The sequence below is a fragment of the Mus caroli genome, unplaced genomic scaffold (assembly GCF_978045245.1).
Source record: "Mus caroli unplaced genomic scaffold, Mus_caroli_1 scaffold_8, whole genome shotgun sequence".
NCBI classification, from domain to species: domain Eukaryota; kingdom Metazoa; phylum Chordata; class Mammalia; order Rodentia; family Muridae; genus Mus; species Mus caroli.
Window position 1 is genome coordinate 95,512,024 of NW_028227263.1, and position 20,249 is coordinate 95,532,272.

At 37.7% G+C, this 20,249-nt stretch overlaps 1 protein-coding gene across 1 annotated transcript in view; it reads right to left on the reverse strand.

The window, feature by feature from the left end:
* Positions 1-210: 210 nt before the first annotated feature.
* Positions 211-20,249, reverse strand: part of Ano5 (anoctamin 5) — a 93,975-nt gene continuing 73,936 nt past the window's right edge. The window contains exons 17-22 of the mRNA XM_021168193.3: positions 17,689-17,786; positions 13,495-13,625; positions 11,834-12,039; positions 9,543-9,721; positions 6,636-6,741; positions 211-3,412 (exon numbers count right to left, since the gene is read on the reverse strand). Coding sequence (XP_021023852.3) covers positions 3,191-3,412; positions 6,636-6,741; positions 9,543-9,721; positions 11,834-12,039; positions 13,495-13,625; positions 17,689-17,786 — 942 coding nt within the window. The 3' untranslated portion in view covers positions 211-3,190. The remainder of the gene's footprint in view (positions 3,413-6,635; positions 6,742-9,542; positions 9,722-11,833; positions 12,040-13,494; positions 13,626-17,688; positions 17,787-20,249) is intronic.

The window sequence follows — 20,249 nt, forward strand, 5'->3', positions numbered from 1 at the left end:
AGGAAAAGGGAAGGAAGGAAAGAGAAAGAGAGGAAGGAAGCAAAGGAGGAGGAAGGAAGGGAGAATGGGATGGATGGGCGGGGGGGGGGGGGGAAGGCCGGAGGAAAGACCAAGCTTGTATACCCTGAGTTAATCTCAGGACACAGCATCTCATATCAGGAGAGCTGCAGCCTGCATCCAATGACATATTTAGAGGAATGGGCACTTGTATCTCACACAGTTTAGGCCATACTATACATTGTGTTTTAAACATTGTCATTAATTTTCACATAATGCTAAAATAACTGACATACTTTAATTACTACACAAAAAAGTACATTCAAATTGCAAAAACAGTGACACGATAGTTCTATTGATTCCTTGTGGCAGAGTTCAAAGTCTGGCAGTGCAATGCCTCCCTTCACGGCATCATTCAATTACATAATAACAATGAGAGGTTCGTCCAAAGCAATGGATTGTCTTTTTTTTGAATGACCAATACTGTTGTTTCTGGAGAGCAGAATCAATGGCTGTTCGCAGTACCTGACCCTACAAACACACTTTGCAAGTAAACGCTTTCTTTTGACACACAGTAATTGTCCACCTGGAATTTCTCCAGATGTTCTCTCCCTCTTACTAACTGGCATATCAGTGAGAAGAGATTTGTATATTCCTATCCACAGCTGTATCCCAAAGAATTCCACATGAGATTCAGAGGCAACACCTCTCTTCCCTCTTGAAAAAAAAAAAAGGGAGGGGTTGAAATCCAGGAGTCCAGAAACACTGCCAAATTCAGATCATTTCATTTAATGATAGCCCCCTCCTCTTGACGCCTGAAGTAAGTGATGTGAAGGATTTGGGGTTTTGTGTGAAAAGAAACAATGGAGATGATGATGACTTTGAAAAGAGTTGTGTGGCTTGGGGCTTCAGCACTTGAAGACTAACTGCTTCTTTGAAGGATTAAAGGATCCCAGCCTAGAGTTCATGTGGAGTCAGGAGCACCTAGCTTAGCATTCCTACATCAACCAATGTGGTGGGTGAAGGGAAGCAAATCTGCTGTGACAAACTACACCCGGTTTCGGCTAGCAGACTTTCCCGAAAGTGACTCTAGCATCTCAGAGTCATGAAACCAGAAGAAAGTGCTCAGTGGGAGAGTACAGGGCAAATGTGATGCATCTACCGATGCATTCGATAGTGAAGTCACAGATTAAGCTTAAGATGTGCTTGCTGGAGAATAAACTCCAGCTTTGTTTATTTCTACGATTACTTTGGATATACAGTGTTTGTCTTGGTTTTGAACCTGCTGTGTGTGGGCAGCTTTGCAAGTCAGCTTTGTCCTTATCTTGCAGTCTAGCCTCATAATATTTTCAAGCCACAAAATTAAAGCATATTTCTAAAAAACAAAAAAAAACAAACCCTATAATCTTCCTTTTAAAAAATTAGCACCATGAAGAAGGTAATGCATACTGTGTGTGACAGGCATGGTGGTAACCATGTGATTTGACAGGCTGTAAGAGCCACACCTGTGGCTTGAATCATCCTCAAGACAAATGGTTGTCTTAAGTTGACCATCTCCATAGAACAAAATTATCTTTGAATTATGAAATCATTTCAAGTGACCCAAACATGCTCACAAAATCTACCTAGTATATGACAAATCAATATTGTCAATAATGTGATGTGCTAACTCTTTTATCATGTTTATAAAATCCATAATCCCCAGTTTTAGATACTTAATGTCTATCAGTAGTTAGTTAATACTGTGATATCAGCTATGTTGTAAAATACTGTTATTGGTAAGTGAACACTTCTTTTAAAAATCATGTGACCAAGCTTTTTGTATGTATGTGATTAAAAAAATACTCCTTTATAGCTGAATTCTAATTTAAATCTAAAGATTAGAGTACACTATAGTTGGACTATGTCTCCCACTCTGACGGTAAGTTACATACAGACACATATGTGATATCGTATTAACCGAACCAATGACAAGAATTGAGGTATCCACAAAGCCCTGAGTCTGGATGGGATCATTTAACAAATAGTCATTTTGATACCTCACCATCACTTTCTCACTTTGTTGATTATGTTTTGGTGATAAACTCTGTGCTCACAATACTGACAGAGGTGACAAGTTGAGATCTGAAATATTGTATCATGTCAAATCAATGTCATCTAGACAATTGCTCATGTGTCAAGGGCACAGAAAGAAGGCACTGGACATTGAAGGGCGATGTAGCCCTTGAAAATACTGTAAACATACAAGGTTTGGAGTTTCCTTATAGCAAAAGAGTCACATTTTGTAAACAGTTTGTGCCCAACTTATACAAATGGATAGAGCTCAAAAAGGCTTCATGATGCAAAATCAGCATTTAGAGAAATTATAAGTTTCACTTTATAATCAAATGAATTAATCTCTATGTATTGTCTTGCATTCTTTAACTCTTAAGAAAACACGCTGGCTTCATATAATACCTGAACTTAGAGACCTGCAGCCACCATGGTATTGAAAACAGTCAACAGAGCAGAGACACTACCTTTAAAAGCTGTCTGACTATCTTTTATAAAAATTCACTTAGTCTCATGGAAAAAGAATTCTACATTTCCCAGGAAAGGCTATCTGGGATTCTGACTGAAGCTAACTTTCACCGGACACTGTTAAAGATGCACTGCTGCTATGATTTTTATCCAGTGTTTGTTAGTAGATGAGATTTCTCAAGATTTCTGATTTTGGCTTTCATTTGTGTGTTTTACAACAGCGGATGTTTTAGGACATGGTGGGTCTCTTTTCTATATTTCTCTTTGAAACAACCTTTTTCTTGTTGGGAGGGAGACAGAAAACACTCAGTAGGAGACAGTAGAGATGTACAGTTGCCCTGGGTGGTAGCAGAGTACCTCCTCCCCCCCAAGGCCATGGTTTCACTTTAAGAAGCAACAATCCATGATTTCCTAGATTTCTGAATTCACAGGCTCCACCTGTAACTGTTTACAGGACCCCTGAGAATCCTGGGATCACCCAGGAGATGATGCCAGCCTATATTCTCTTCTGATAGCACACTGCCAACCTCTATTAAAGTGCATAAACACTCTGAGTTAAAAATAAAAGAAGGAAAGAAAAACAAATGGCTACATGTCTTCCAGCATCCAGCCTGAAACCCAGAGGCAACGGTGGATAGAGAAGGGGCTAAAAGCTTCTCCACTTGTCTGTGGATTAGACTATAGTTTTAGCTTTCAGGGAATTGTCTTCATCTACTAAAACATTCTTCATGATGTTACCATATTCAACATCCAAGTTTTCTTTCAACTTGTTGAGCTCAAAGTCATGAATAATTTTGATAGTCATTAACTTTTCTCGTTTGATTTTCTCCACAACATCTTTAGGAACATCTGGTATCAGCCAGGCTAATAAAAATTTAAACAGAAACACGACGTGCTAGGAGAGAGAGAGAGAGAAATAAAGGAAGATCAGTCAGATATACTGTTAGGATCACCGAGAATTTTACCAAGGAGTTCTTACAGGTACCGTTAGATTCTGATAAATTCTCTTGGACATAGGAAGCACAAAGTTTATCATATTTGTATATATGTGTGCATGCATATGTGTACCCACATATGCAAATACATACATGTGTTTATCCTGTAATTTTCACACAAACAATGGAATTAAATAAATGTATATTTATTTTATATTTAAATAACCAATTGGAGAAATGGATCATGACTATTTAAAAAAATATATACCCTCTACTTTATCTGTGTCTTGTCCTAAGAACCTAATAAAAAATTGTCTAACTTCCTTTAGAAAGGAAAGCTCACACTCAACCATGTAATTAGTGACTTATTGTGAAGTGGAAACCTAAGGCATACCAGTCATTTTATTTTAGATTATTAGAACATTTTTTGTTATTCTGTCTTTTTTTTTTCCCCAGAGCTGAGGACCGAACCCAGGGCCTTGTGCTTGCTAGGCAAGTGCTCTACCACTGAGCTAAATCCCCAACAGGAATGAAGGGGCCAGGCCTTCTGAAGACATTAGTGTAGGGAAGAATAAAACAAGATCATCAGTTTGATATTTCTGTGAGGAGCAGTTGAATGTTCTGGAAGTATGTGAGGAGGTTTTATGTTCATACCAGAAAGCCATGAACACAGGGCCACAGGCTGTGGCATAGTGTGGAGCCCATATCCACTTGGTTTGAATCTTTTCCTTTAATTCTGAGTATTTTTCTTTCTCTCTACTCATATGCTTAAAAATGTATAAAAAATGTCTTAATATGGGACTGGGTGATGATTCAATGGCTAAGAGCATCAGCTGCTCTTCCAAAGGACCTGGGTTCAAGTCCCAGCTCCACATGGTAGCTAACAAATGTAAATCTGGCTTCTGGGGATCTGACACCATCTTCTGGACTATGTGGGCACTTCGTGCAAGTAATAAACAGACATTACATGCAGCAAAAAACCTGTACACATAAAATGAAATTAAAATAAAGTGAAATACATATAAGAAGAATGCCTTGATAAACTGTGGACACCTCAGGAGAAGTCAACACCAGGCTCTTGGGTACCCTTGGATATATTTTCTGACTGTTCCCCTTATAGTTTTAAAATTACTTATTTAGTTATTGTATGTATCTGTGAACATTTTGGTGCCATGTGGAGGTCATAAGACAACATACAGAAGCTAGTTCTCTCATTCTTTCATGTGGGTTCAAAAATGCAACTTGAATTGTCAAGATGGGACAAGCACTCCCCTTCTGAGACATTTTGCTAGCCCCCCTCTTTCTATTAAATAAGTGAACATCAACCCAATACTGCTTTATACTGGTTAGGCTTGACCATCTTTTCTGCATCTGGAATAGCAGAACTACAGACTGAACTTTTGTAGGCATGATAGTTTGAATATGGTTGGCCCAGGAAGTAGCACTATTAGGAGGTGTGTCCTTGTTAGAGGAAGTGTGTCGCTGTGGGGGTGGGCCTTGAGACCCTCCTCCTAGCTGCCTGGAAGACAGTCTCTTCCTGGCTGCCTTCAAATCAAGATGGAGAACCCTCAGCTCCTTCTCTAGCACCGTGTCTGCCTGCATGCTGCCATGCTTCTTTTTCTGATAATGGACTAAACCTCTGAATCTGTAAGCTAATTAAATGTTTGCCTTTATAAGAGTTGTCATGGTCATGGTGTCTCTTCATAGCAATGGAAACCCTAAGACAGTGGGTTTCTCATGAAAGGTGGGTTTACTACCTCCACACACTAAGCTTGTTACCTTCTCCTTTTAATCCTCTGACTCTTGAATGGACAATACTATCCACAGTACAGTAAAATGTCTGATAAGAAAGTAAAAGAACTGGGGGACTTTTGGGATAGCATTGGAAATGTAATTGAGGAAAATATGTAATAAAAAATATTTAAAAAAATAGAAAAATAAAACCCAGCTAGCTCCTTGAGGCTGGACAGCTTGACTTTAAAAAAAAAAAAGAAAGTAAAAGAACAAAACAAAGAGGAGCCAAGAGGAAAAAAAGCTAATGAAGACAGCCAAGGCACAGTCCCATTTCTTACAGGTGAAAAAACATGACCACTGACATTTGAGGCAAGACAGGCATTGTAGCAGAGAGAAAAAAGAGGAAGGAAGAATTTGAAAGGACTTTTTTGTTTGTATGTTTGCACTCTTGAACTTGAAGAGTGTGTGTTCATATCTAGGGGACTAAGTTAGCATCTACAACAACCATGTTGTCCAATAGAGAATAACTTGTTTGTGATCTTTCAGATTGGCAGGTGAGGGAATTCTAAGAGTTTGTTCATTTTAAGGTCACACATAATGAAGGAGACTGGGTGGCACTGTACTTTATAACAGCATTAGGAGCTGGACAAAATGGAGCAATGTTTTAAATAATTTTCAAGATTGTTAAATTTAAGGTTAAAAAAATAATGGAAACAATTTCAGGCTTTTAATACCAGAAAAAAAGAATGTAATATTTGTAGGAAACTTTTAAATATTCAATATTTCAAAACCAAACCACTTGTAATTTTCCTTCATAAGTTCCTGAAAAATGAATCTAAAAAAATTAGGTATCAAACCAAAGTTTGAAAGGAGATTACTGGTTAGAAGATTGGAGTGTGTGTGTTTATGTGTGTGTGTGTGTGTGTGTGTGTGTGTGTGTGTGTGTGTGTGTGTGTATGTGTGTGTGTGTGTGTGTGTGTGTGTGTATACAGAACTATTTTAAGGAAGAAGATGATCATGTATAGACGAAGACAGTGTTGTGTGCTCTTGTTTGTGATATACCATTCTAAGATGTCAGCAATTATAGCCTAGCACTAAATTATGCACTTCAAAGTTGAAAGTTTGCATACTTACTTCAAGTTTTTTTAAACAAAATTAAAGTTAAAAAAAATCAGTGGAAACAACTTTAGGAGTACTATGAAACAGAGCCTTCAGAGCATGTGCTCTAAAAGTCAGGCATCTCCTGACCTTGCTGCCATTTTCTTTATTTTGCTGTTGCCAAGGTGCATTTACCAATTTTCTGTGAATAACAAGTTCCCATGGAGACATTGCAAGAAAGGTGAAGAAGCAAACGTCTCCATGACAGGTGTGTTTAGAAACAGCTGCTTTGGAAAAGGGCAAGTTAGAAGGGAGATAAAAAAGAGATGAAGAGAGTCCATGTCAGCTTACTTCCATTACTATGATGAAGGTCATCTTGGCGGCAAGAACATGCCAGAACTGCATGTTATGGCTGTACTTATCCTCATGATCAGGAGGGTACCTATAATCTCTGTACCTAAAAAGGAAAAAGAACAAAAATGAACCATAGGTGGATGGACTTCTAGGTATCGAGAGATGATCTACCATAGATTAATAGATATGATAGATGTTAGACAGATGATGGAGAGATTAATAATCTACAATAGATACAGATGATAAATAGTTGATAGATGATAGGTAGGTAAACAGACATAGACATGTATGTAGATGAGAGATAGATAATCTGTGATAAATAAATAAGTAGATAGGTGATAGATATAGATGACAGGTAGAATGACAGATGGATGTCAGACAGGAATGTTTAATAAACCTGAGTGAGGTAACCCAATCACAAAGGAACACACATGATACGCACTCACTGATAAGTGGATATTAGCCCAGAAGTTAGCAATACCCAAGATACAATTCACAAACTACATGAACCTCAAGAAGGAAGACCAAAGTGTGGATACTTCAAACCTTCTTAGAAGGGGGAGCAAAACATCCATGGAAGGAGTTACAGAGACAAAGTGTGGAGTCGAGACTGAAGAAATGACCATCCAGAGACTGCCTCACTTGGGGATGTATCCCATATACAATCACCAAACCCAGACACTGTTGTGGATTCCAACAAGTGCTTGCTGCCAGGAGCCTGATATTGCTGTCTCCTGAGAGGCTCTGCCAGTGACTGACAAATACAGAAGTGAATGCTCACAGTTATTTATTGGATTGAGCACAGGGTCCCCAATAAAGGAGCTAGAGAAAGGACCTAAGGAGCTGAAGGGGTTTGCAGCCCCATAGGAGGAAAAACAATATGAATTAACCAGTACCCTCAGAGCTCCCAGGGACTAAACCACCAACCAAAGAGTAAACATGGTGGGATTCATGGCTTCAACTGTATATGTAGCAGAGGATGACCTTGGACATCAATGGGAGGAGAGGCCCTTGGACCTGTGAAGGCTCTATACCCCAATGTGGGTAAATACAAGGGCCAGGAAGCAGGAGTGGATTGGTTGATGAGTAGGGGGAGGTGGGAAGAGATTGGGGGAGTGCGTTTTGGAGGAGAAACCAGGAAAGGGGATAACAAATTTATGTATTTATTGAAATGTAAATAAAGAAAATATCCAATAAAGAAAAGAAAAGAAAGGAAAAAAGAAAAGAAAAGAAAAGAAAAGAAAAGAAAAGAAAAGAAAAGAAAAGAAAAGAAAAAGAAACCTGACATAAGTTTTTATTATTTTCTTAGGAGAGTGGTTACCAATGCAGGTCATAAGAAAATAACAGATAATGTTAAACCTTTTCCTATTCACTCAGCTCTAGGCCTGCGCTAGTTACCCACGTAATCCCTATAATAGGAGATAAACTAGAGGAACTTATATAGTCTAATGCAGACTTTTCTCATCAGTGAACAGCTTCCATGTCATTTTACTGAAATACTCCTCCTATCTCACCCATCTGACTTACTATGTTGACCACTTCTGGTTCCCTGAGCCTTCGTTTTCTTTTAGATGTGTCCATGAGGCAATGTTCTCTTTCTGTACTCTTTTCAGTGCTCAGAATTGCAGATTGCTCTCTACCACAAAGACATCAGACTGATGTTCTTCAAAATTCAGTCCCATCTTTTACAAAATAATGAAACCAAGAAGTCAGACAACAGAGATCTCAGTCTTGAACACTGAGTCACGATCCCTTAGTATCCAAGTGTACTATAAATCAGTGGCTTTGTTTTTCTGACTGTCCTGTCATGGTTTTCTTGCTTTATTAGAATTCCCAAGGAAGAATTCAGAGTTGGGTTGAAATTAAGATTAAAGGCTTTTGCATGTACATATGTGTGCATATGTCTATTGGTCTGATATGTATTGACCATCTATTTATGATTTATCTACTATCTATCTGTATCATCTATTTCAGTATCCCTGCTTATCAATCTATCTACCATCTATTTATCTATCTTTATCATATATTTATATCATCTGCCTATTTATCTCTATCATCTATCAATTATATATATCTATCATATATATTTTTCTTTGATCTTTACTATATCTGCCTATCATCTATCATCTCTGTCTATAAATCTATCTTCATTATTTATCTACCTATACCATCTATGTCTATTATCTATATATCTATGAATTTATGTATCTATTTATGTATCTATTTATCTATTTTCTATTTATCTATCATCTATCAACCAAACTACTTGCCTATCTCCATCAGCCATCTTGCATCTATATATCTCTATTATTAACCCACCTAGTATTGACAATTATTTTTATATTCTATGGTATGAAGAACACCACAGAACATGATATACTGGGTGTGGTAGTAACAGTTCACATGTCCCACCTCACAATTCTATGCTGAAGAAAATCTTTAAGGTGGAATGAAGGCTGGTGAACTGGTCCAGTTAATATTAATATGTATATATTACCTATATGCATATATGTATATATACACACACATTATTATTTTATTGTTATTTCTCCATTTCTTAATATATTTTCTGAGAATAAATGGTGAAATTCAGGTAATTAACTATACTGACTGATTGAAAGGTGTTATGGAAAAAGTCCAGGGAGCATGGGCTAGATAGTGGGCAATATTTTCAATAATTCAAAAATGGGAAATTATTTAAAAAATAATATGACCTCTATCCATAATGTCCCTTCTTTTTAAGCAGTTTGTCAGTTTGTACAATGTGTGAATTCCAGAACTGATATCAACCCAAGAAATCTGTTGCCTTGAGTAAACCTTTTAGAGAGTAGGACACACATTAGGAAAAAGATAATTTAAGAAAGACATTAAAAGTACAGTGCTAAAACCTAGACAGAAGAAGACCTGCAGGTGACGAAGTCTTTTTTCTCCATGGGCACTGTGTGGTTGGGAAAGTCAGCTATCAGGAACACTGACAGGCTGTTATTGACGTATCCACTCAAGGGCTCTGTGGAATTCGTTGAGTAGGCATAGAAGTAAACTAACCGGGGGATGATGTCAGATGTGAATGAGACAATGAAGGCCTGATGGACAAAGGGAGAGAAAGATGATGAGCTCAGCCCAGCGCTCAAAGTCTAACATGTATGCAAGCCCACTTTTTTGAGCCACATGAATGTGAGATGACTTAAACACCACTCTAAAACATGCAAAGGCTCATAGGTAGCATGGGATCAATTTTCTATGATTTCCTAACTACAAAAAAGCTAAGGATTGAACCTATGGGTATTTGTTGCTCCAAAGCATGTTAATTGTCCTTGGCCTTGGCCTTGCCATGGCTCATGTTCCTGATTGACACATGCACTGTCCTTAAAAAGAATTCCCTCTGTCAGGGCTAGAGGAGAGATATGCAGGGATAGGGGAATTCATTGGTCTGTATCTCTGAGTGTTTTTGTGTCTACATGTGCATTTCTGTTTGTATTCATGTGTGTCTGTATATATTCTTAAAATCTGTGTGTATGTGCTTATAGGTGCATATGTCTGTATAGGTCTGTATAGATGTACCTGTGTGTATTCATGACTATGTCTCTCTGTTTGTCTGTGTGTAGCCATGTCTTGTGTCTGTGTATTGAGTGTGTCTATAGCAGGCTGATGAATGAAAGAAAGGACTGTGGGTTGACACTTAATTGTAGTTTACTACAAGTAATTTCAGAGCTTCATTCTATGGGGTTCTATTTTTTCCAAAGTAAAATAATCACAGAAATAGTTTGTATATTCTAGATCACATGAATGTACTTAGAACTATCTATCTGACTCTGGCGCCAGTGCATTTAGTGGTATATATTAAAAAACCCTTTTCTAGAGCTGAAGGGGATTGCAACTCTATAGGAAGAACAACAATATAAACTAACTGGACTCCCCCACCCCCAGAGTTTCCAGGAACTAAACCACAAATCAAAGAGTATACATGGAGGGATTCATGGCTCCAGCTACATATGTAGTAGAGGACTGCCTTATCTGGCATCAATGGGAGGGGAGGCCCTCGGTTCTGTGAAGGTTTGATGCCCCAGCATAGGGGGATGATAGAGCAGTGAGGTGGGAGTGGCTGAATGGGTGGGGGAGCACCATCTAGTAGTAAAGGGAAGTGGGGATGGGATAGAGGATTTGAGGAGGGGAGACAGGGAAGGAGGACAACATTTGAACTGTAAATAAGTAAAATCACCATTTTTTAAAAGGATAAAAAATTTAAAAATAAAACCTTTTTCTGCTCTTCTATGAAAAAGAGTTATATTTTGTATTTCTGTTGCTTATTGAATATGTCTGACACACTTTTCTCACAATCGGTAATTTCAGAACAAATTTTTAAAAGCCTGTACAGAGCAGTGTTTCATAGTTTCCATGGGTTTGGAATTTTCTTTTTGTTTATTTTTTTCAACAAATTAGCTCCTGCTTTATGTCATATTTATATGCATTATTCTTTTATTTTCTAAGTTGTCTATAATAAACTTTTGTTTTTATTTCTTTATTGCTTCTATCCATGTGTTATGTCTCTGAGTTTCCCTTTGGCAGCTGAAGTCAGATGCTTAGGGTAGGTTTTCCTGTCTAGGTTTTGAAAGAGCATTATCAGGTAAGGATTTTTCTATAGTGGTTCTCTAGCTCATTTCTCCATGTTCCCACTGTATTTAAGCTTCACAATTTCAACCACATTTCCTTTACACAGAGCTTTCTAAAATAAATCACAAATATTCAGTTGTCAAATCTCCTTTTGATTATCTCAGTAAAACTTCAATTGAAAAAACATAATTTTGACAAATATGAAGGCTATAAAATTAGGATTTTTAAAATGTCATTTCAAAAATCATCTTACAGTAAGTAAAATAAATAAATTTATATTTATATGTACATATGTGTATCCTCACTCCTTGACTGCATTGTTCAAACACGTTACATTATCACTGATTTTCTGCCTAGATTGGTGCAATTTGTAAAACAACATCATGAAATTCCAATGAGAAAGTACTGTTGTCTTCCTATTGCTCTTTCTTAGAAAATAACATTTAGGATAGCTTGTCCTTACAAACTATCACTGTGATGAAATTGGTACCAAAGAGGATTGAATCAGGTGCCATTCACATTTCTCCACCCCAATACATCAAAAAAGAAATGCAAAGTCGCCCCACGGAAAGAGGCACACTTACATTAGTTGCAACAGAAACGATGGCCATTCCAAAAAGAATGTCTTGCCAGACACCTATGGAGTGGGCTTTCGCTGCGACAGGTCTCCTGTACTGAGTTGTCAGCTTCCAGGCATCCACTCGGATTCCCATGATGTTGTTCATGAGAGCAAACAGGGGTGCCAGAGGAAAAGAGGCCACAAACAGCGTGGCAAACCCAAACTGGATAACTGAAGAGACACGGGTCATCCATCATTATGACACAGAGAGAAGGTCCATTCATCCAGTTCCTGCCACCTGTACACTCACCACTTTTCAGCTGGTTTGTTAGGAAGGGAATAATAACACTGATTCACCCCTCCTTGCTTTTTAAAGGAACAAACAAATTATCAGAGGGAGAGGCAGTGTGTGTTTCAAGGTGTCAGACTCAGATCTTTACCTAGAAAACTAGTTAATCTATTTAACTTCAGTATCTTCAACACCAAAATTAAATATAGCCAATGAGTCCACTGCACAATTATCTCATGACTAAAGGAATAAGTGAGAGTTAAGATTAAGTATAAATTAAGTCTTGGTTGGCTCTCAATGCACAGAAGCTAATGTTGTTATAAATATTTCACATCTTTATGCCAGTACCAAACTCTCCTTCCTGTGCATATGCATTCATTAGAACTTATATAGTAAGGAAAAATACTATTTTATCACCCTATAAAGCAGTATCTACCTATTGCACACCTAAGCTGCCTAAAATAAGATTTCCCATCTCCGTGTACAATAATGTACATAGTATTATCTAACTAAGGCCATACAATATAAAGTATATTATGGTAATTTTAATTTATCTTGAAGGGTAAAAATGTCTTATATCACAATAACAGATTTTAGATGAAATATATAGCATATCTAATAAACAGTAATCATGTAATGGTTTTCAGATTATCTCCTTTGTTGCACCATGATTTTGGTAATAGGTACATAACTGCCCTCTATAGGTCCAGCAAGGCAGGGGATGTCTGTGAGCAGAAGCACCCTTGGCAGACCACACAAGCAGCCAAAGCACCAGCCATCTAGGATCTCACCCCAGTGTGTCTTCTTTGTTTGATCACCAGACAAAGAAAAAGGGAATAATTTTTCTCCACCCATCCATCCATCCATCCATCCATCCATCCATCCATCCATCTGTCCAACAACCATCTACCTTCCATCCATCCATATATATATTCAAGTACCTTCCCTCAATCTGTTCTACACACACACACACACACACCTGCCATCTGTATATACATTCATCTGCTACCCATACATCTCTCTGCCATTAATTCATCCACCCATTCATTCATCCATCTTTATGCTATCCATATGCCCATCTACCACATGTGTATGTGCCATTCATTCATCTGCACACCTATCCCTCTATCTACCTATCCATCAGTCTATTCACCATCCATCTACACATACACAAAATCACATATCCTTCCATCTCCCAGTAGTCATGTATCGGCCATTATTCATTCATCTGCCATCGATAGATATATATCCATCCATCCACCCAATCATCCATCCATCCATCCGTCATTTTCACTCAATAATCTCAAGCATCCAGCATACATAAGAAAATTGAAAGAAATTAAAACTATTCATCTTATCAGTGTCGGTGCTGCCTCAGAGCCATGATTGAAAATTACCTGTTTCCAAGTACTCATAAAACAGCCCACGATGTCCGTAAATCTGAAGGTCATGATCTTGCTCCCAACGACTGTACAGTTTCTCAGAGTGGGTCCGGGCTCTTCGGCGTCTCCACCAATTAAAAATCAAGCTGTCAGAAAGGATAAAAGTTGACATGAGTCAGAGAGGCAGTGTGTTAAGTCTGGAAACTATCAGAAAGACAGACTAAGGACTTTAAGCTAACTCAATAGGAGATAAAGTCAGAATGAAAACCTAGTATAGTTTTTTCCACAAGTGGTGGTACTTAGGTTAATAGAGCATATTAAGGGAGGTGGTCAGGGCTTGGGGCAATGGCCAATCTCCATGTCTCTTAATGCTTAGAAAACAACTACAGAAATGAGAAATTTATCATAACAGAAAATGTAAATTAAAGGAAAAGCAGAGGCTTATTTAAGTAAATGCAATGTATTACAAGAGAGTAACCAACCAAATTCTATACCATATAAGGTGGATTATGGTAGTGTTGGATTGTGCAAAGAAATAAGTTTGTGTTCTAACTATCCAATTAAGCAATAAAATAGATACAATGACAGAATTAATGTTAAACACAAAAGCACTTGGTAGCAAATACCTTCTGAAGTTTGCTTCTAGCAAATAATCCTAGAACCAAGTTAGCTCAACCTGATTAAAAGAGACCAACAAAACAGAGGCAAATGTCCTCATCGGTGTGAAGAGCATTTGAAATAAAAACCAAAGCAAGAACATGCAGGGTCATATTCAAGTGAATGGTATGACAAAATAAATCATTGAAATAAAACAAACACTGAGCTGTGTTGCTGCTGGATAGTAGATCCTTCAGGGACTACGTTTTTGGAGTGGAAGAAAAAAAACCACATTCATAGTTTTACAAAACAAACAAACAAACAAACAAACAACCCGAACAAAATCTATCAACGGTCCAAGACAATAATAATGGATGCTCTCAGCATGCTCAACCTGAATGTCAAAGCCTGCAAATTTATGCATTTAAAGCAGTAACCCCCAAACAGAGTGATTTTGTAAGGGAAGATTTGCAACATTGGGAAACAGTTTTCAGTTGTCACAAAGGGGAGGAGATGGCCAAGCCCAAGCACCACTTCATGGTGACTCCAAGAATGCATCTATCTATCCCCACGTGCGAATGGAAGCATGGAGAAGCCGCAGGTCACTCATGACTGAGTGGCCTCATGAGATGACTAAAATGCAAAAAAGATAAAATTTATGACAAAAACCTATTTTCTACACATATACTTAAAAAAGAAGAAAACAAGAGTTGGTAGCTATTGCTTTTGAAGCATTACTGCAAATTAAAAAAAAGTAGATAAGCATGCATGTAGGGAAGGCATCAAATAGCACGAATAAGTGCACATTGGCAAAGGAGACACACACAGGCAGAGAGCCATCCTCTTATGTTAATTAATCAGGTAAAGGAAAAATAAGACCCCAAAGAGAAAGAGTTCATATGCGTAAAATGCATGAAGGAATAAAAAACATTATCACATGGACTGCTGCAGCAATTGTGCATTGAAAAGAATAAGAATAATTGTTTACATATAGCTTAGATCCAAACTGAAACACAAAAAGAGGGTAAAAAAGGAGGGCACACAGAGTAGTGTGGGGACACTTAGGACTTCCAAATGCTCTTCTGTGAGCTCCTTGCCACAGGAAATGCTGGATTCCCACAGCACGGGCAATTACCTTTAATGGTACACTAATGACTTCCGCTCTGTTAAAACCATTTTTATTATCTATGATCTATTTGAAGCTACTTTTGAATAACTGATATTTGCCCCAAATCAAAATTTATATTTTGTGTATGATTTTCTTCAACATTTTCTAAAATGAAAGCTTACTGATATTATTTATTTATTTATTTACTTACTTACTTACTTATTATTTTTGCAACCAGGCCAAAAATAAATTAGTCATGCTTGTACATATCACAGATTTCTGACATCTTCATTTCTCCCAGTTATCAATAGAACTAGTCTTTCAGCAACCCCATACTCCTGTCATTAACAAAGTTTTCTACTGAGCTTTACAATCAAGGGGAGTAAATTACTTTATCTTTGTTCCCTAATTTCTTAACCTCCCACATAGTGTTTAGAATCTGCGTGGCTAAGCAGAAAATAATGCTGATGTTTTCATGACATATATGCATGTGTCAACACAGGGAAAAAGGACAGTTTTACTATGTTGTGATACACAGCGCAGAAACACACCGTTTCTCTCAATTAATATGTTTTCAATTTCATAAAATAGATAGGAAATAAACTCATCCCCTGGCTTCACATTGCTTCTAAACAAGTATCAATCCCCACCCAAATTGAGGCTTTTATTATTTTCTCTCTTTTCATTGGTGGAAATATTCCTCTGATGTATGCAATCAGCTGGTATTTTGGTTATATGTACATTTATATAACATATATGTATATTTTTATGTACATAAAATATAGACATATATAATGTGTTCATTATTGTGGTTTTGGAGGAGGGAGCAATTCTTTTACAAATAACATAAGTTCTCTAAGTGTTTCCATGCCTAAGATTAAAATATAAACAAACAAACAAAAAAACTTCAAAAGTTCAATGTTTAGTAATAGTTACAATTAAATACAGCACCCCAGGTCTCAGGCACCATCTGGTAAGAGGGGGCAGAAAGAATGTAAAAACCAGAGGTCAGAAGGACTGGAAGAATGTGAAGCAAGGTCTTCTGGAGAGGACAAGACTCTTGTACTCATGCTCTCACAGTCCCTGTGGCTGTTACACACAACCTCAAACCAGTCAGCATTCCAGCCTGAAATAGTGTGTGTGTGTGTGTGTGTGTGTGTGTGTGTGTGTGTGTGTGTGTGTGTGTGGTCATGAGCTGTCAACCTTGGAAGATGGATTCTGGAGAGTGGGAATCATCTTTCTTTAAAACTGTGGCCCTTGCTAGGTTGACCATCCTGCAGTGGATGGGCCACACACTCATGAGTACATGTCAGTATAAACTGAACGAATGGAGCACAGCAAAAGAAAAGTGAGAGAAAAGGAAGTTAGAATTGGGTGGTGAGATAGAGAGTAGTGGCTCTCAGAGGAGTTAAGGGACGAGCAGAGTGAATAGGATTAAAGTACACTACATGCATGTGTGGAATTCTCCAAGAACCAATGCAAATTCTATATGATAGACATTTTATATTAGAAAAGTATAATATGTAATATGGAGAATAAGCTACTGAGGATCTAATATGTTATTTCCCCAGTTACTCAAGCAGCAGAAATGCACATTTAAAAGTTTCACACAGTGTGAGGTTCATGCCTTAAATCTTAGCACTCCAGGCTGACAGGTCTCTGCAAATTGTGAGTTCAAGGCCAGCCAGAGCCACATGGTGAGATGCTGTCTCAAAGGGGTACCAAGAAAAAAAAAAAGCTTATACTGAAACATCACATTGTACTCAGTAAATATGTATATGCAAATGAGTATATACAAGTGTCATTTGTCATTGAAAATAAAACTAAAAAAAGAGCTTTGATGGCCACACAAAAAATAAATACAACCAGAGCCTTTATTTATTACAGTGGCATCCTGCACTGTTCACTGAACATGAATTATTTCTGTTTGCACGGATGTTTTTCTAACAAAGATAACATGACAATAATAAGATGAAAGGATGGACCATCTAGAGACATTTAGAGACCCAGGGATCCATCCCATAATCAGCCCCCAAACGCTGACCCCATTGCACACACTAGCAAGATTTTGCTGAAAGGACCCAGATATAGCTGTCTCTTTCGAGGCTATGCCAGGGCCTAGCAAACACAGAAGTGGATGCTCACAGTCAGCTATTGGATGGATCACAGGGCCCCCAATGGAGGAGCTAGAGAAAGTACCCAAGGAGCTAAATGGGTCTGCAACCCTATAGGTGGAACAACAATATGAACTAACCAGTACCCCCCCCGAGCTCGTGTCTCTAGCTACATATGTATCAGATGATGACCTAGTCGGCCATCAGTGGAAAGAGAGGCCCATTGGTCTTGCAAACTTTATATGCCTCAGTACAGGGGAACGCCAGGGCCAAGAAGTGGGAGTGGAGGGGGAGGGTTTGGGGGACTTAGGGGTAGCATTGGAAATGTAAATGAAGAAAATACCTAATTAAAAAAATAAATTAAATATACAATATGTGAGTCATACGTACGGTTGAAAGGCTTCATGGATGTTTCCAAAAATCTGTTTTCCAATCATGATGATGGTTAGCTGGGTGGTCAGCTCTATCAGACAGCCTGCAGGACCACACTGTTCAGAAACAAGAGAGGAGGGGGCAGGAGCAGGAGAGATGGCTTAGTGGTTAAGAGCACTTCCAAAAGTTTCTGCTCTTCCAAAGGTCCTGAGTTCAAATCCCAGCAACCACAAGGTGCCTCACAACCATCCATAACAAGATCTGACACCCTCTTCTGGAGTGTCTGAAGACAGCTACAGTGTACTTACATATAATAAATAAATACATAAATAAATAAACAAATAAATATTTTTTTAAAACCTTTAAAAGAAGCAAGAGAGGAGAAAACAAAGATGTAGGTGGAGAAACAGAATTTTGTTACATCTGGAATATCTGAAACTCAAGAAGTTACAGCCAGGAGTTATACGGTTGGACAAGGCAGGAATGAAATTCAGAAGCCAATCAGTCCTACAGCTCATTTACCAGTGTAGCTGCATCACATCCATTTGTATACTCTGCTGGAGATACATACTTCTTAGACTTATTCTTAAACAACAACAACAACAAAATAAGAATCCTTATATCTGTCTGGGCTAGGGTTAAAAGGTGGCAGAATTTTCATGTGACCAATTTAGAAAACATTGGTCATTTCAACTGAGCCATAGAAGAACCCCTCCTTGATTCATGAACCTTTCCTGGAAGCTTTCAGGAATAAAAGTCCTATTCTACTTGCTTTATATTTTACTGCCAAACCATAGATAGGCTCTTTGATAGTGTCAATTGTGAACCTGTTAAAAATGTAGCAAAATTACCTGGGCAAAGAGCCTCTGGACATGTATGTGGAGGATCATTTCTATGTTATTAACTGAAGTGAGAAGACCTGCCCAGGGTGGGCAGCATCATTCCCTAGATTGAATCCTGGACTGTATAAGTGGAGAAAGAAAAGCTGTGCATCAGCAGGCAGTCATTGCTTCATTGCTCTCTGATTTCTGACTGTGGATGAGATCTGAATAGGTGCTTCAAGTTTCTGGTGCCTTAAATTTCTTGCCATGGTAGACTATACTCTTGAATAGTGAGAGAAAATAAACCCTTTATGCTTTAAGTTGATTTTGTCAGGGTATTTTATCATAGCAGCAGGAAGAAAGCCAAGATAGGCTCCATATCAAGTTTTGCTCAAAGGAAACTCAAATATCTAAGAGATGATGAAAGCAATCAATGGATGGAGTGTCAGGAGCCATCTAGGATAGGCTAAAAACTCACAAGTGACTTTGTGGATATGGTCCATTGTTTTCATGGCTGTCATGGGTAAAATTTTGAATTGCAAGGCCTTCACAGATCTCATCTCAGGATTGATTCTCGTTACTGTTATGTCTTTCCTGTCATTATTAAGTTAGTCTAATAATTCTTGGGCATTAGCCTATCCTATTGGGCAGATTTTGTGCAGATCAACGGAGATGTACTCTCTTGTAGTAATGCTATCGTATACAAATGGATGATTTCATATTTTTAAATAATGATTCTATAGAATACCTAAATTTATACAAGTAATTTTGAGCTCTTTATAGCATGAAAGCTGTAATTAGAGTTCTGAAAAACTTCCTGTGTCACAGGCTAACTACACTCAGACAGCAGACTTGGAACATATTTACAATCAGGGAAAACAATCCTTCTAGGCTATCTGTGAAACCATTATCTGATAACTAAAGGTAATAAACTGGGAATGTAAAATTTTCTGTAGGTGCAAGGACAGAAGATAAAATATTGACTGGATTTATCTATACAAAACTTCAAAATTAATGAGACATAAGGCAGATGACTCGCCTCTTGACAAACCATGCTAACTTATGATATAAGAATTACTGTTTTAAACATTTAATGAAATTGTGGAAGTAGTGATAGATAATGAATGTTTAATTAGGTACTAGACTTAATGGAAACATATGTAAATATTCCTGATAAAACTTCTTATTCAATTATTGACTTGATTTAATGTTTTGAACTTGTGATAAACTTATTTTGGAATGTAAAAACACTTAGAAAACCATGTGATCTATTCTCCTGAGAAAGTATGACAAACAGACAGAATAATGGCAATAAGGGACAGGATTTCTTTTATTCAGCAATAAAAAGAAAAAGGTTTTTTTTTTTTCACTAATAGAGAGACGAACCTTCTTTCAGAAATAAAGTGGGTGAGATTTTTTCTTTCTTATTTTTTTTCTTACTTTCACCAATAAAAATGTAGAAGCATTTTCTTTCTTTGAGCACAAAGGTTGTTATAATTCATCAGGAGTGCGGTTTTTCTGCATTGTCACTTGCTCAATGAAACTTGCTCACGGGGGCTTTGGCTTCATCTTCATTGATCGTGTGCGTGTGTGTGTGTGTATGTGTGTGTGTGTGTGTGTGTGTGTGTGTGTGTGTGTGTGTGTGTAAATATACATGGACACTTGTTGTGGGGTTGATGAGCCAGGTTTTTGGGAATAATCAGAATATATGTGTCTATGATTGTATGTGTGTGCATATTGCCTGTGTACAAGATTTTT